Below are 17,224 nucleotides of genomic sequence, written 5' to 3' on the forward strand. Positions count from 1 at the left end.
GACTCTTTGTTGTGTAACAACAAAGCAATCTTAAAACTTAGTTTATTTAAATATATATATATATATAACTAAGGTATCTTTCATGTTGATTTCACGGTTTATAATATTAACTTTTCGAAATTTATGATAGGATGAACAAAATTTACCAGTACACACGTATATGATCAATATCAACCAAAGTTTATTATCAATTTAGGTTTATTATCAAAATGAACATTCTATCCAATACGAATGATATTGGTACCAAGTTGACTTTATATTATTTATTAATTAAGAGTTTCAAAAGTTTAAAATATGTTAAAAGTTTAATCGAATTCAGAAAAGGATTTTATTGTCATCAAATCTTTTAACTTATATCAATACTAAATTTTTTCAAAAAAGCATTGAAAATTGTGATAAATCTGACAAATTTTACTTAAAATTTTTTTCAATAGAAGAGTATAAGCCATAAGTTGAAATACATTGGCGCCGAGGGAAATAAATTCTGACAGCGTGAATCACTAGCTACTTTTTTACCATTATAATTACAAAATGAAATTTAACCATAAAAGAAATCAAAATTAATTATAATTAAAAATTAGCATGCGGTTCACGTCTTTGTGTATGTCCTTAAATTATGTTTAAATTCAGATTTTGACTCTCATCTCCTCTTTTGGTGTTAAAATGCAAGTGTAATGTTGTTTTTGTAATCACAATCAAAATATTTTAAAATTTGAAATTTCGGACTGAAGAAATCATTTTAGGAGGATAGTAGGGATGTTTTTTTAGTTTTCAATTCAACATAATCCAAATGCTACCAATTACTTCAAGAAAAAGAAAAGGTCATAATGTCATAGTATTTCCTTTTGTTCCATGGGAAAAATAGAAAGAAAAATAAGGAAGAGTTTAATAATTCAATAATACACAAGTTAATGGCAATTACCAAGTGAATTAACAAATTAAGACTGTAGTTCCTGGAGTTGCTCTAATGTCTAATCTAGGTAAAAGATGCTATCATCTAAATCAATTCAAGAAAGCAATAATACCCTGAGAGTGAGAGGCTTGTTTGTTCATCCCTTTGTCAACTCTCATTCATAACCGGAACTCTCCACCTATATATACTCCAATAATTCGTAACCAACCATGTCTTTCTGTCTGTCCATAACAACCCACGCACACTCAAGTGAGCACCCCATTCATCATAAAGAATTTAACAACATATAAAGAAATAGTGATCAGCAAACATTAAAAAACTATGGTTTCTTCATCAGCGTAATCAAAGAGCAATCTGCAGCAAAACCCCTTCAAAAATGGCTATGGTAAATCAGTTCGTATGTGGCTACAAAAACTAGTAACCGGGGGGGAGGGGGGTGAGAGAAGAGACGAGGAATATGGTAGCCATTCTTGTAAAAAAATGGCTGAAAATACATACATAACTCTACACAAAGTCCCAATATATTGATTTTGTTTAAAAAATAAATCATGTATGCATACTAAGGCAACTTTTAAAATTATTCAACAGAGTTACTTAAGTGATCTTATTTATTAATAATAGAAGTCAGTGAAATAATTTGATGAAATTAAAGGATTATATAGCTTACAATCTTACATGAAGGTTGATAGTGGATTCAACGACCTAAAATGTAAATTACCCAGGACATCCCTTTTATGTTTACCTCAACTCATGCACAAACAATACTATTTACCAAATATGAAAATAGTTCAACTTATTCGTTTTTCTAAAATTAAATTAAAATCAAAATTCATATATCATGTAACATTAAATTAAATTCTGAAAACAAATTGCACGCTAAGTCTAGAAAATCATACAGCCATTTAATATGCAGAACAGGCATAAATTCATAATACAGTAACATAAAAACAGAGCTGACTCCTTTTCTTATAGATGAGCAAAAACTGTTCACACCCTTACTCGGTAATAGCTAAATAATGTAAGCTCAATCGCTTTCCATTCCGAAGATCCCCAAAAACACCCATGATGCAAGTTCCAAAGCCAACAGTATTATAGCACAGAATATGTCAAGATTACTTATAAGAACCAAAATTTCAAGCAAGTTAGCATGGTACACTTTTAAGTTTATAACTAATATTCAAGCAGTCAATAAAGCTGAAAAATCATATTCTAAAAGTGAATAAAAGAAAGAAAAGAACTGACCTTTGTACAAATATCGAGCTAATTTAACTTATCATTGGGAGCCATATGATTGGGATACGACATGACCGATCCATATTTATTCCCACCAGACCAATCTCTGGGCTGCATCCCGTACGAATTTGCCTCATACCCATTCTGCGGGTGATGATATCCTCCTTGATGCATACCCATATGTCCATACATCGGCATCGCTACAGGCACCAAAGGTGCCCCATAAGGCATCGGTATAGGCATCCCCACATGCCCATTGCCATTCGCACTGCCACCAACAACACCACTCCCTCCTCCGCAGCCGACGCTTCCACTCTCATGAAGACTTGGTGGCACCGGCGTTGATGCAAACAGCTGATCGGAAGCCGATGGTCCTTCGTTGCTTAACCCTTGCATTCTCTTCAAGTAAAGCCTGTATTTCTGCAAATGACTGGCGACGTTCTCGCGGGTCAAGCCTTCTACATTCATTAGCTGCATGATCGTTTTGGGGACAGCGTTTTTTATGCCTAAATGGGCCACCACGTCTACGAATCTCTTATGCAGCTGCGGCGTCCACACTAAACGCGGCCGTTTCAATGTCCTCGCTGATGGATCCTCCGAATTCTCCGTTGTCCTAACTGCCGAATCCGCTTCCTCCGCGATACCGATATCCGTCTTTCTCATCTTCTTTGGTTCGGATCCGGAACCCGAACCCGATCCGTCACCTTCCGCTTCAACTACCATCGGGTCATTAAAAGAACGGAGATTGTTATTATTTTTGTTTTTATTGTTATTTGCGGTGAAGAAGTGGGCTCCACTTGACCGGAGGGAGGAGAGGGTACCCTGAGAAGCGCGGTTGACATCGTGAGCAGTCGGACGAGGCTCCGGCGAGATGCTGAAAGCGGAGGCGAGTTCCGGCGGGATTAAAGATTGAGATAACGGAGTTAAATCATCGCAGTCAGGTAAGCCTATTTCCCATTCGAGAACTCTTTGGTCAACATCATCTTCATCGTCAACGACGGTGGTGTTTGCCGTCGCGGTAGCGTCTTCGTCGTCTCCGCCGTTAACTTCGAATTCACTCATCTTCACTTCTTCTCCCATCTTTTTTGCCTTCAAATTAACGATTTTTCAAATTATTGTTGCTTGGATCGGAAAGAAAAGAGTAAAATCTAAAATGATTTTCAGATATTTGCGTGAAAACGGGGCGGCTGTTTGGGAGGAAAGAAAAAAGAAATGAAAATTTGCTTTCTGAGGGAAAAGAAAGGAAATTGAAAAAAGGAAAAAGTGCAAATTTTGGTTCCAGATCGGTCTGCCAACGTGGACGACTTAGCCAGATATTTTTGATCCGCTAAATATCTCTACATCTTAAATATCAAAAATCAGGGATAGTCCAATGAATTGTCGCCACGTAAGTGATTGGCTGGTCGTACGGGTGGAACCGGTCGTGCTGGATCGCTGGTGTGGGGATTGTTTTACGAAAATGGGCATGATTTGGTTGGAAAAGAGACGGCCAAGTAAGTAAAGTTGGTGCACTTTTGAGGGTATTTCTGGGAATGACTTCCCCTTGGGCTTTCTTTCTTTATAGCGGACTAACCAATAGGAGAAGAGAATGATGGTGAACAGCTGGGATGAATATTGGACAGCGTGGAATATTGGGAGCGGTTAGATGGAAAACATTGAATTATCAATGGGTTTACCCACTTTGCGACCAATGTTCTTTTCTACAAAACATAAAATAGATATTTTCTTTTGTCCATTTTTTCTTTTTTTTTTTTTTTCCGAGCCTATCTTTGTAAGAGTTTCTTTATATGGAAGTGCGATATATTTAAGTTTTTTTTATCCCGTGTTATAAAATTTAATCATATTACTATTACTATTTTTACATTATCCACATGAAATTCTAAATCTGGTATCGAATTGAGTGACTACTTTTTCTATTTATTTAAACAACATCAAAATCATTCAAAATAAAATAATTTATAGAGAAAACAAATCCCAGCTCAGCATAATTAAACAAATTTAGTTACATCCATATAGATAACGAATTTTAAATTTGAAATTCAGACTGCCAACACCTTATTTTCTCCAATTAAATAAAAAAGTAAGAGCGTAGTGAGCCGAATATGTTATGCCTCATTCATTGAAGGAAACTTTCAGGATTACTTCTGAAGAAAAGCCTATTTCTTTCATACCCTCACTTCTTTTTGGGCTTTCATTATGAATAAACAAATCTAAATAATTGGGTAAACAACCTAACTAGTCCCCCCACTCTTACCAAATTTTTAATCAGGACTTAAAATTATCAATTTTATTTTTTTTAGTTCATTTCCATTAAACCACTAACTACACTGTGATGTGGCCATTAAAAATATAAAATAAAATTACACGAAATTTTCATGTAATTTATTGGAAAAATTAAAATCTAAAACTCACCGTTTTGTGTCCTTTAAAACCAAAAAATTGTAGCCCCGACTTCATCTTCTTCCATTGTAGAGAAAACCCATGTGTGGAATTCCACAGCCACAAACCCCAAGGCTTGACCCTTATCATCAAAGAGCTGCCGTTGGCCTCAACGAATTCCCTGGTTGAGTATAAGGTTGCTGTCGAAATCCCATAGGAATTTGTTGAGGAAAAGAGAGTGTAGTGACTAAGAAGAATGGGGCTTCAGTTTACAAACTATAAATTTTTGAAGAGTAGAAATAATTAAACCTATAAATTTACTATATTCATGTTGATTTTCTTACACCATATCATGGGATATGATACCATTTGAGAAAATAGAGCTACATACAAGCATCAAAGATTGTTCGCGAACTCTTTAATTTGATACATTTAAGACTTCATAATGTGGTTGAGAGGACATTTATTGTTTTCTCATATTAACTACATCACCTTATTATAGAATAAAAAAATAAGGTTAAATTGTATTAATATGTTGCATACTTTATAGCTTCATTCATAGGTGGATTTGGGATAATCCATACTTCAAATAGTACATGGAAGAAAGAGATATTGATAATTTTAATTATACATATTCAAATGACAATGATGATGCACTCGGTCAAGGACTAATATTTGATGAAAATAAGCTTATATTAAATATTAAAGAGGGAATAACCCAACAAATATGGAACACTAGAACAATTAGATAAAATTGCATATGATGTTTATTTTTCTTATTTTTTATTAGTAATTGCATTATCAAGTATTTTTTTTGAACTAGCTTTATAAATATGATGATTTGATTTTAATTTTTGTTACTTGTTTAGAAATTTTTTTATTGCACTAATAATTTTTTATAGTAATAAATATATTTTTAAAATGTAAATTATGTAATGATGTCCACAAATCCAACTAAAAATTTGACTAAGGCAAGTGCACCTATCAATTAATAGTATAACTACGGTGAGCAAAGATATCGTTCCCACAAAGACTAAAAGTACTAGTAATTATTGGTTTTTAATTGGTAAATTCGAGTGATTGATGGAAAACTAAAATAAACTACGAATGCAACAAAGAACAAATCAAGAAAAGAACCGATTAACAACAGAAAAGCGAAACAATACCCAAGAAAGAATTCACCTAGACTTCATTTGTCACTATCAATCTAAATTACACAATTTCTTCACTTAGTAACTTGATTCGTAGAAATCCCTAAATTATACTAATATCTTTCTTCAATAATAAGAGCAACTGACTCTAGGTTAATTAATTGAAATTTTTTTATAATTAAAACCCCTATTATCACATTAACTCGACCTATGAATTACCCTATTAGATTTTGACTCTAATTTGGTAGATTTATGTCGTCTTATTTCTAGGATTGCATGCAACTCCACTCAATTACGCTAGTTCTACTCTTAAATAGGGTCTATTCCTCCTCTGATATAAGCACATCAAACATGGATCAATAGTCTAGAAATATTAAACCAAGAATTAATCACACATAATTGAGAACTAGATCTAAGTATTTATTGCGTAAAATAGAAATCAAATGACATAATTCATCATAAGGTTCATCTCCCTAAGTATTTAGAAAATTAGTTCATGCTAGCAAATAAAAACATCCAAAATACAATACAACCACAGGAAACAAAGAACCTCATGATAATCTTCAAAGAAATTAAATGAGAATCTTTAACCTTGACGGAAATCTACTTTAGAGTCAAATTCAATGATGTTTTTCAACTTGTTTTCTTGAATATTCTATGACATCTCAATCCTATCTTCATATTTTTGTCATATATAGGTCTTAGAATGCTTGAAAAGCCCTAAAAATCGTGTTTTTTCGCTATTCGAAGTGCAATTCACGAAATCGACACTGCCTGCCACATGGCTTACGGCAACCCGTGTGGAATGGTGCAGCCCATGTAGCCCCTATACCTTGCTCCAATTTTTCGATTTTTACTCTAAAATGCTCTCCTAAATATAAAAAATATGAATTTAAAGGATTAAGAGTATAAAATTCACCATTTACACAAGACAATTACCTAAAAATGCATTAAGAATGAGATTAAAACATGTTATTTTAGCACTTATCATGTAACTGTGTAATTACAATTTATACTACCAAACATGACATACAGATTACAATGTAATTATACTCTGTCAGCCAAACACGTTTAGAGAATTACAATTTTTCGTAATTACAAGAGAGTGTAATTATTACCTCAGTAATTACACTTTCATTCAATTATTTTGTGTTGTCCAAACAGACATCTTTAATAAATTTAAGGTTAAAAAATTGTAGTTCAACAGACATTTTGCCTTTAATTGCTAACTTCTAGTACATAATATATATCATTCAAGGTTAAAACTTTTCCATAAGTGAATTGTAGTTCAACAGAAATTTGTCTTTGATTGTTGCGATGGAAGAATTTCTCATGTACAAGTCATTGTCATATTCCCATTGTGTGAAGTTATGAACATGTTTTTATCTTTACGCACATGTTTGGTTGTTCCAATATCAATCCATTATACATTATCATCTTGTGCCATATTAATTTTAGAAATCATGACAACAAAGCTTTCGTTACTATCAACATTTGAAGAAGATTTCTTCTTTAAAAAGCGACATTCATTCTTGAAATGTCCCGACTTGCCACAATTGTAGCATGAGCCCTTTTGATTCTTTTTGAACTTAGGTGCTCTAACAATCTGTTTGAACTTTCTCTTGGATGGTTTTGGTAGTTTGTACTTTCTATGTAACATGCACTTTGGCATTTTCAGAATCTAAGTTCTACTCTTGCTTTCAGTATTCTTCTTCAATACGAAGATGATTTACCAAAGCCTTAAGAGATATTTCCACTTTCTTATGTTTTAGATAGTCTTTCCAAAATGAAGGAAGTTTGTCTATAATGAAGGATAATCATTTTATCCATTTTCATATCATATACTTAAACTGATTCAACATTTTTTTCAATATCACGAAATTGTTACATTACAGAATGACCATCAATCATTTGAGAACTAGTAAAACGACTAACAAGAAATTTCTTACTTATAGCATCTTCAGTCATACATCTTGTCTCCAATTTGTCCCATAGTTCCTTAACAGTGGCCTCGTTTTGGTAGGTTCAAACAAACCATCGGATAAACCATTCAATATGCAACCTATGCATATGTAATCAACATTGTCCCATTTTTGCCTTTCTTGAGTCACAACAACTTATTCATTTTCATTCTTTTCTAGTCCTGAGGTATCCCAAACATAAGCAACCTTCAAAGTTGATAGTAAAGTAGTCATCATGAAAATGAATAGAACCTTAAAATTTTTAAAATGAAACTTCGGTGAGAAAAATCTCAAAAATACGAACAGAAAAATGAAACAATAGGATAAGGCTCCAAAGCGTGTATCAAACCACTATCTTTAAGATTCTATTTGCTCCCATCTATACTCAGTGTATAAATGAGTTTCAAGCAAATGACACTCGAGGATACAATGAAGCCCAGTGACTATTTGTATTTCGAACTGATGAAAATAATCTAGTAAGCACTAAGCAGAGTATAACAAGAAAATCAATTTTTATAAAGAATTTCTACGATAATTCTCTATAAAACAATCTAATAATAAGAGAAGATGGAAAAATGATAGAAAGAACTTTTAAGAATTTTTGGTATGTCTTCCAAATGAAATTTCACTCCTATTTATAAAAACTCTCATGTCTCTTTATAAAGGTATAACTTCAATAGGTGTCTTTCCTGAATAATCACATCTTTAAAAGAGACCTAATTATTCAACTAATATCTCATAACTATTCAATAGCTATAATTCTTTGTCAAAAATCAAGTGATATAATTCTTAATCAATAACCAAAAGACATTACACCGTTTTATTTATAGTTATTGGAACACTATAAATATTTAAAAATGTTTCAACATCTATAATAAATTATTTATATAGAAAATTTGACGTGTACTTTTTTGAACAAATAATTTACTTGTGAACTCATAATGTGCTGTTGGTGAAGTTAAGAAATACTTCACTAAAATGTGGTTGAATGCGGCCTAATAACGTAGTCTTAAAATTTGAAATATTCAAATAAATTTGTTATTATCTTTAATTATTTTAATTTTTGTTTTATCTTATTTCTATTTTAAATATAATTGTTTATTTTTACCTTTATAAATAGAGATTTTTATTTCTATTTCACAAGCCTCTCATTACTTCAATATGATATGAAAGCCTTTTGTTTAACAACATAATTTTCGATCTTAACTTATTAGACATTTTTTGACTCTTTTTTTTTCCCAAACAAGCATATTCGTAGATCTTCATATAGCTCCAACTGTTAACCTTTTTAACTGAAACAACCTCTACTTTTATTGAACAAAACTACCTAATCAGTTTTCTCTATTGCTAGCCAATCATCGACTTCTATCTACAAGATTGTAGTCAATAATCTTAGTAGTCGGTTGAAGAGTATTGCCTCACATCTTGAATTCAATTCTACGCTGAGAATTCATCTTGAAAATCTCACTGTTCTTTAGTCATCGTCAACCCGAGATTGCTGCTCTATCAACCATCAATCTTGCAAAAGCGTAATAACGTAATCTTAAGATTTAAAATATTGAAAGAAAGTTGCTATTGTCTTTTCTCCTAGTTTTGAATTGTTTTAAATTATTATTCTGTCCTAGTTCTATTTTAACTATAATTGTTTATCTTTTGTTGAACGAGTGCTCTTGAAGGCAATCCAATCCCTTCTCGATCGAGCGAACACCTTCCATAGATAACATCGGAGAAGGTTAACAAACTTTGGGCAACCCCGACCAAAGAAAGAAAATCTCAAAAGGATAAATTTTGGATAGAAGAAAGCCCAAGCTTTTCGGCTTCTCAGCCTGCTTTCGACATGGGGAGTTCAATCTAAGATAGGGCTTCCGATTTCCAAGTGTTCACAGGTGAATCTAGCTAATTTTGGCCCCTCGGCTTTTAGTGGATTTAAAGTATCATTACAACATTTCATTATTTAATTCTTCTCTTGACCTTTATTTTTGTTCTCCATTATAAATTTGGATGGGGTTTACGACTTTGCACAACTGTTGTCGGTATTTCCTAAGCTATGTGTTTGTATTGTCATTTCAAATATATGGAAAAAAAATTATTCTGAGAAAAGTTCTCTATATTTTTACTCATTTTCTATTTTTCATAAATTAGATCAATAATAGTATAAATCGGACCAATTAAATTAAAACCAATAATTTAATTGGTTAAACCAATAATCTTTTTTTTTTTAAACCTTGACTCCAACTATTCTCTTACTATTGGGATAATTTCACCTTTTGGTTATTTCCTATACCTACTTAATCTAATTAAATTTGTGATTTTGAACTATAGGGTTTTTTTTTGGGGGGGGGGGATACAACTCATACCACTAACAAAAGACAACACAGTAGACAAAACTCCTGCAATTCAAACCATGACAATTCCTGAAAAAAATGAACTTATGTTCTCAACTACAAGTTATCTGTGAAATATGGGTTATCTATGGATTAGAATGGCTATGAATACGGTTCCAGGCTATATGCGGGGTGCAAGGCTTCTTGGAAGAGAGGGAAGGGAAGCTTGAAAAAAAGGAAAGAGGCTGCAAATGCCATGGAAAGGCTCAAAGCTTGCTTGCCAATGAGGGTTCAATCTATATTGAAAATAATGTATAAAATTATCAATTGGATAAACCTTAAAAGCAACATAAGATCGTTCAGTAACATAACCCATACATATGAACAGGCTGATATAACACAAAGAAAATTGCGCATTTAGGTGGAAAATGTAATTAAGCATACATTGAGAGGGCAAAAACTCAGGCCTCAACTACATCAACAGCTCTCCATCCCAACATTTGTACAGTCACGCTATGATATATAAATTATCTCACCGTTAAAAATTTTACACCCTTCGAAACTTGGGTATAATCATTTTAACTCCGCCGCAGGCGCATCGGTTCTATGTATTCAACAGCTAAACCTCAGCTTTGCTTGATTCTATGTATAAACCTTAAGCTACACAATGTACAGTTTTTTTCCAGTACAGACAACTTTTTATTTCCATACAGCTCTTACCTGTCTAAAAAGATGGGGTCGAACCATGGCTGAAGATCAAAGATAAGGAAATAAACACATAGCTTCTGTTAGCTGTACAAAACATGTTCCTTCATATACCAGCTAAGCCGGATTCGGAGACTGAGCAGCAATCCTCCTCTCTGAAAAGAAGGTAAAATAATGTGCTACTGTTATGGAGAACTTATGATGATAATAGGGACAAATTCAAGCGATCCAAAAGAAATGTGAAATTTGGTGCTTGGAACTCCTATGGTTTCATAATCATGATCACATTATTAGTTAAAAGGTTTTTAAAGCAACAATGAAAGATGAGGAAGAATCAGTACCCCCAGCAGCAACAAGCTTCTCTACACGTGCAACAATGTGCTTTCCGTAAGTGTACTTCTTCAATGCATTTAAGTGGACCTTAATTCGAGAAAGGATCAGCTCACGTTGCTGGTCATCACAAGTCTCTAGTACTTTCTGTACAACGTAATTTGCAAACTGATCTTTCATCATTGCCTGGGATGGACTAGCAGTTGTCAGTAAAAATGGCCTGGATGACATGAAATTCTCAAGGAACTACTTCTAGAGACTATTAACCAAAGGCAACACTTAACATCATGCAGTGTATTTTAAAAAGACAGTTCCCAGTTACAGTCTCGAGTCATGACATCCCGAGACATTGGTCTGATATGCAAATGTCTAGAGTTTCAATCCTGTGCATGAAAGTTCATCCCTCCAGCAAATATAAGCACTCAGATTACAAATATGAATGTATGCATAGTTCTCATAAACAAGTAAGGTCAACATATTCAGCCAAAACAGGCACAAATATGGTGGGAATGGTTTGTGGCTCTTCTTCAATGGCTTACAAACCAGGTGACGCCATCTTACGCTTTTTTCTTCAAACACAAGGACTGAAAATTAGAAAACATTACATTTTGAAGAAACAAACTGGGACCAGAAATAGGTAAACCTGAAGAGGCTCATTCTCATCGGTAGAACCAAGCATTTCATTCACCAACAACTGACGTTCATCAGGGCCACCAAAAGTTAAGCACTTCTCTACAACGTTAGAAGCAAACTTCTGCTGACTCATCTGGACAATTTTTCCAGCTAATTCCTTAATTATAACTGAACGCTCGTCAGGCTTTCCATGCTCCAGGACATGCTGTTAAATGAATGAAAGAGGTCAGTTCATGCGTCAAGCAGTATTTAAAAAATACCATAGAGATGTCTCATTATAAACAAACATATTTCAAAGATGCACTCCGCAAAAAAACAAATACCAGAGAAAAAGCATGGACAGGATAATGGACATAAAGGCAAAAGATTGAAAGTCCCTCGAGAATTTTTGGTATAATATGCAAACTTTAAGCTTCCAAAAAGAATGGCAAACCTGAACGACATAATTGCCATACTGGTCTTGAGCCAACATGCTGACAGATCCTAAAATCTCATCCATAACCTTACTTTGCGTTTTTGGGTCCTTGCAGTGCTCCAGTATCCTCTGCAAATACAAATACACATTACTCATTTTTAAATAGAACAGATCAGAAGGTGAAAATATATCCAAAAGTATAAGTTACGAACCTGTATCACTCGGCACCCATATGGATGAGTAGAAAGTGTCACAACTTGATCAAAAAAAGTTGTGACTATAAATTGAATGTTTTCCTCAGGAACGCATTCAATGCACTTCTGGATGACATGGTTGCCATTCTGGTCACATACGCAACGCATAACACTACCATCAAGCTCTTGGACCATTTTAATCTTCTGATCAAGATCAACAACTTCTATTGCCTTGAATGTTAAACAAAACACATGCATAAGTGCTTATAGGAAATCTATTATAAAAAGCAAGATACAGCGATGTCAAAGGTAAGCACTATTAGTCTATAATTACAATTGAAACATAAGTAGCATATTTTTACAAGATAACAAATGCTCGAGAAATTTTTATATACGAAATCAGAAGTACAATGAATATAACGAATCTTTTCACTTTAAACATTTACAAAATTTGCTGATCTCATTTAGAAAGAAACTGTAAGATAATCATGCATAAGTGTTTGATTACCGTGCAACTTAATGATTTATGAGCAAACCATACAAAGGAAAGCCAAGAAATAAACTAATAAGGGTTAGTGGATAGCAACCATATACTAATACCTTCTGGATCACTCGACAACCATACATTTGGAGACTTAGTGCTAAAACATGACCAAAAAGCTTGCCAGCAAGTTCTCTTCTCTGAGCTGGAAGTCCATGCTCGAAAAACTGTATGCAGATACAGATTTTAAGAGGTAAAAAATAGAACAAACTACACAACAGAGCAGATATGCAACAGATTAAGAAGTGGATACCTTTTGAATGACATAGTTACCGAACACATCTGTCATCAAAGCAAGAGCTTGAGGCATGATTTCCTCATAAACCATATTCTTCTCTTCAGTTGTAGCTGTTTCAAGTTTTTGCTGAATAAAGCGGCTGCCATACTGATCCGCACTGCTCATAGAAAGCATATAAATGTGACATGACAGTACAACATAAAACAGGGTTTAAGATAATGGCATACCTGAACTCAACAATATGACCAGAGATATCTGAAAGCTCAAAACACTTGGTTTTATTGCTCTTAAACTCTTCAAGTAGAGAGGAGGCAAAGCTTTCATCCATGTTATATCCTGCATCCAAATGCCAGGGTCCCATGACTGCCCCAGCAAGATTCCTCATCCCAGAAGGAAAATGCATGTTTAGGTCTGTATGCCTGATAGGACTACCAGGTCCAACTGGAGAGTTCGGAATAAGAGGACTTGCTAAGGGGCTTCCCGGATATGACATGCCAGTTCCAAAGGTAGGACTTCCATAAAAACCATGAAGATTAGAACTACCAGATTTAGCACCCAACGGAACACCACCATACTGAGACTTTTGAGGTGATAACAGAGCTCCAAGATAAGCCTTTTGCAGCTCAAGCAAGTTCATGTATGAATTACCAAGGAAGTTCCTATCCATGGAGGGATCACTAAGAGCTGCAAGCTGCGCTGCAGTATAATCAGAGGTCCTCAGATACTGTAGATACATAGGATCAACAAAAGGTACCTGCAGAGCATTCCCGGCTATTTGGCTTCCAACTCTACCAAGATTATATGACTCAGATGCAGCATTTGAAATGTTCTGTCCAGAACCCAAACCTCCCCCAAGCACTCTTGAGTCCATTCCAAGGACTGGTACAGCTGATGAAGCAGTAACATTTCCAAATAATGGTGGCATATTACTAGTTCCAAGTTGACTAGCCATCATAGAGGCCAAGGCAGGATTTAAAGAGTTACCACTTAACCCATAGTTTGAAAACGATGAATTTGCACCATCACCATGCTGAAACCGAGCAGGAAAACTGCCAGCACCATTGAGAGTGGAAGTAGGTGATCCTTTCATGTAAGAAGTGTTTGAGGAGACAGCAGATTTCTGGAACTCAGCTTGCCTATCAGAAAGCAAGGATGGGTTTTTGAAGTCTGATCTGCCCCCATTACTCTTAGTTGAAGGCATATGCACAGATTCAGATTTCTTCAAGTAAAGTTGTTGTTTGATATGATTCTGACTATCATTCAGACCAAACAAATAATTCTGGCGATTTTCAGCATCTTGCTCAATCTGCGAAGGTAACTGATTACCCTCATCTATCACACCATTTGAAGTCAGATGCATGCCTGATAAAGCTGCTACCAGATTTGCAGAATCATTGACACCAGGTGCGACACCACCAAGTGGACTTGGGCTACTTATGCTTCTTTTATCAGAGTTACCAACTCTGCCTCCTACTGTTTGTGTCAGGCCAGGACTAGGAGCCCTAGCAGCAAGTTGAGGATCTGGCGTTGTACTCCTAGACAAGGAACCACCTACAGCAGCAGCATAAGTGTACGAAGAAGGTGATCCAATATTATGGACTGCAGATAATCCTTGCACACTCGCACTTGACCTCAGAGTATCTGAAGAGGTCAGTTCATGTTGCAAATGAGCCAGCTCTGATTCAGAAGAGCCTACATTGTCAAAGTTCTCATCAAAAGCATTACGACTGGCAGGACGAGATGGTATTCTTGCGATTGGTGCAGGGTGCCCCAAATCATCCTGCAAAGATGATAGATATTAAATAAGTTAAAAAAACTCAACCTCCAGAAGTTCTTCATATACAAACAACAAAAACTCGGTGTAATAGCTATACAGAAAGTTAGGGGAAGAGGGAAAACAATAAAAAAATTTAAATGATTATGAAACCTAGGATGTACTGTGAACAAGGTAGCCATTAGTGAAACCAGAACACATTGATCACAAATATGCCTACTAACCTTAACACAGTACTTTCAGTACTTTGGAATGACAAGAATGGCAAATAAATTTATTGTTCATGCATATGATCATTTGTGAGTACATGCAAAGGACAAATTTTGAGGCAACTCAAAGATGAATGCTAACTGTAGACTTTAAAAGAACTGACACAGAAACTATAAGAGCAACCGCATTGACCACTAAAATATAGACATCTCTAAAAAAGGCATGCTAAAGAAACAATTGTCATTATTGAAGAATACATAAAAATAAAAAATAAAACGGATGATGTTATTATGGTTTCTGTGGTCCTATTTACATGCCTTGAAGTTAATTACCTACAACTCCCAAGTCACATTTCCAATGAAACTAATAAAGCCCATGCAACAGCATGAATGAGCATACCATTTACCAATAAAAGATAAATGAGAAAATATTTAATAGCAATAAAAATTTAGTGAAATGAAGTAAGGCCACAAATTTGTCAGAGACACATGGCATACTGCAGATATAACTGTGCAACACATGCGTCACTAAGCAAATAGCATTAACCCTGAGGATATGAAGCATGCTACATGTCAAAACATAAACAAGAAGAGATAAAAAAGGCACTACAAAATCCATAAAGAGACAGTCCTGGGTAAGCAAATTGTTACCATTACAAAATCAAAAACCTTAACATATGACAAATGTTAAACTAGAATTGGTTATTACCTGAAAAATTTCAGCGAGACTTTTCTGTTTGCTCCCAAGTCCTATACCAGGCAAACCAATCAGTCCATCACCGCCCCAATCCCTGAGCTATGCACTTTCTCTACCTCTACTTCGTTCTCTTGTTTCCTAGAATTAAACCCTGGTGGCATCGAAAACAACGACCTATTGCTACCATTATCAGCTCTATTCAATTTCCTCCTATCTCCAATCCCACCTACCACTGAGCTCCCTCCCTTCAACCTCTGCGCGAACTTCCAATCCTCCTTGGAAAGCAAAGGAGGTGGAAGCCTAGGATTGAGATTCACATTCGAGTAATAGTATGAATGATAAGCCGGATCAGACCTAAGCTCTTCTTCAGGTATAAAACTATTCCCACTTTTAGCTTGAGCAAAAGCAGAGAAGGCAGGGTTACCGGCAGCTGCAGTAGCAGCTCCACCCCCAAACAACCCACCAACTGCACTCAGTGAACCCTCCACGGTAGGAGGGGCAGAGCCACTTCTATACAAGTTTAGCTCGCGTTCGAGATCATCGGCATCTTGCCTACTGCGCTGTTCACGGAGCAGTAGCCCTATTTCCTTCTCCAAATCATCCCCAAATGATCCCTCACCACTTCCTATCATTGGTCTCCTACCCAATTCAGATAACATTCTCAAAAACCCTAATTGATCATTACCCTTTAATCAGAAATATAAAAAGAAACGATCACTACCTAAACAAATAATCAGACCCTAAACCCTAGGAAGCCAAAACTTTTTAAAACTAATACACCTAAAACCCATATTTACAAGCTTCAAGATGCTAACTTTAAGTTACCAAAACAGTCAAAAGATCAAAAATTTAATCACCTTAACATCATAAGTCAAAAGCATCAAAGACCCATCTGCTAAATATTATAAAAACTAAGATGACAAAAATTAAGAAATACCCAAATTTATATACTGTTCAAGTTTGATAGAACAAAGTTAATCAAAGGAACAGATAAGAGCACCATGTTTTCCAAGTAAAACCATCAACATCATAGATAAATTATAAATAAAAAAAAGGGGGGTTAGATAGAGCTAAAACTAAGTAGAAGAGCTAGGAAAGGAGAAAGCTTTATATTAGAAGCTGAGAGATCAATAAAGCTTTAGTGAGGCGGCGATTGGTTCTTACAAGAATCCTTCTAGGGTTTTGTTACACAAATTCAGGAAGGTTAGGATTAAATACAGTGACCGAGTAGGGGGAAAAACTGAATTCCATTTAATTTTGGTTTGGGGTTGGGGTTAATTTAATAGTGAGGAAAATAAATGAGATCATTGATTAATTTTTATTTTTGTCCTAAAAACCAGGGGCGATTGACCAAGTGATAAGCGACTGATGTAGGGAAAAAAAGAACATATTTTAGCAAAAGATAATGATGTTTGATTACATCGTGTTCCAGAAATGGGAATCTGTAACTGACACGTTAGCACTCTAGATTCGATGCTGTTCTTTAAGGCAATTCCCATTGGTACCCCTCAGTAAAACAAGGAAACT

At 34.9% G+C, this 17,224-nt stretch overlaps 2 protein-coding genes across 3 annotated transcripts; both read right to left on the minus strand.

Moving 5' to 3' along the window:
* Positions 1–804: 804 nt before the first annotated feature.
* Positions 805–3,499, minus strand: LOC107950324 (transcription factor BOA). 2 transcript variants are annotated; one of them, XM_016885144.2, is made up of 2 exons: positions 2,156–3,499; positions 805–1,281 (listed from the first exon to the last, which is right to left on the minus strand). In XM_016885144.2, the coding sequence occupies exon 1, from the start codon at positions 3,224–3,226 to the stop codon at positions 2,174–2,176; it is 1,053 nt and encodes a 350-aa protein (XP_016740633.1). In that variant the 5' UTR covers positions 3,227–3,499; the 3' UTR covers positions 805–1,281; positions 2,156–2,173. The 2 variants fall into 2 exon arrangements, with proteins under 2 accessions (XP_016740633.1, XP_016740632.1); XM_016885143.2 differs by having other exon boundaries at positions 805–1,134; positions 2,156–3,496.
* A 6,857-nt stretch (positions 3,500–10,356) lies between these two features.
* Positions 10,357–17,055, minus strand: LOC107950325 (pumilio homolog 2). Its single transcript, XM_016885145.2, is given in 10 exon segments — positions 10,357–10,821; positions 11,008–11,182; positions 11,640–11,834; positions 12,063–12,173; positions 12,257–12,469; positions 12,839–12,946; positions 13,033–13,174; positions 13,245–14,797; positions 15,710–15,792; positions 15,795–17,055. Coding segments are annotated over 10 exon segments (3,180 nt in total). The 5' UTR covers positions 16,357–17,055; the 3' UTR covers positions 10,357–10,783.
* Positions 17,056–17,224: the final 169 nt, after the last annotated feature.

This window comes from Gossypium hirsutum, chromosome D03 (genome assembly GCF_007990345.1).
Source record: "Gossypium hirsutum isolate 1008001.06 chromosome D03, Gossypium_hirsutum_v2.1, whole genome shotgun sequence".
Lineage (NCBI taxonomy): Eukaryota > Viridiplantae > Streptophyta > Magnoliopsida > Malvales > Malvaceae > Gossypium > Gossypium hirsutum.

What these genes read in the sequence shown, in the direction of transcription:
- LOC107950324 (XM_016885144.2), bottom strand. Translation starts at nt 3,226, where the DNA reads ATGGGAGAAGAAGTGAAGATGAGTGAATTCGAAGTTAACGGCGGAGAC.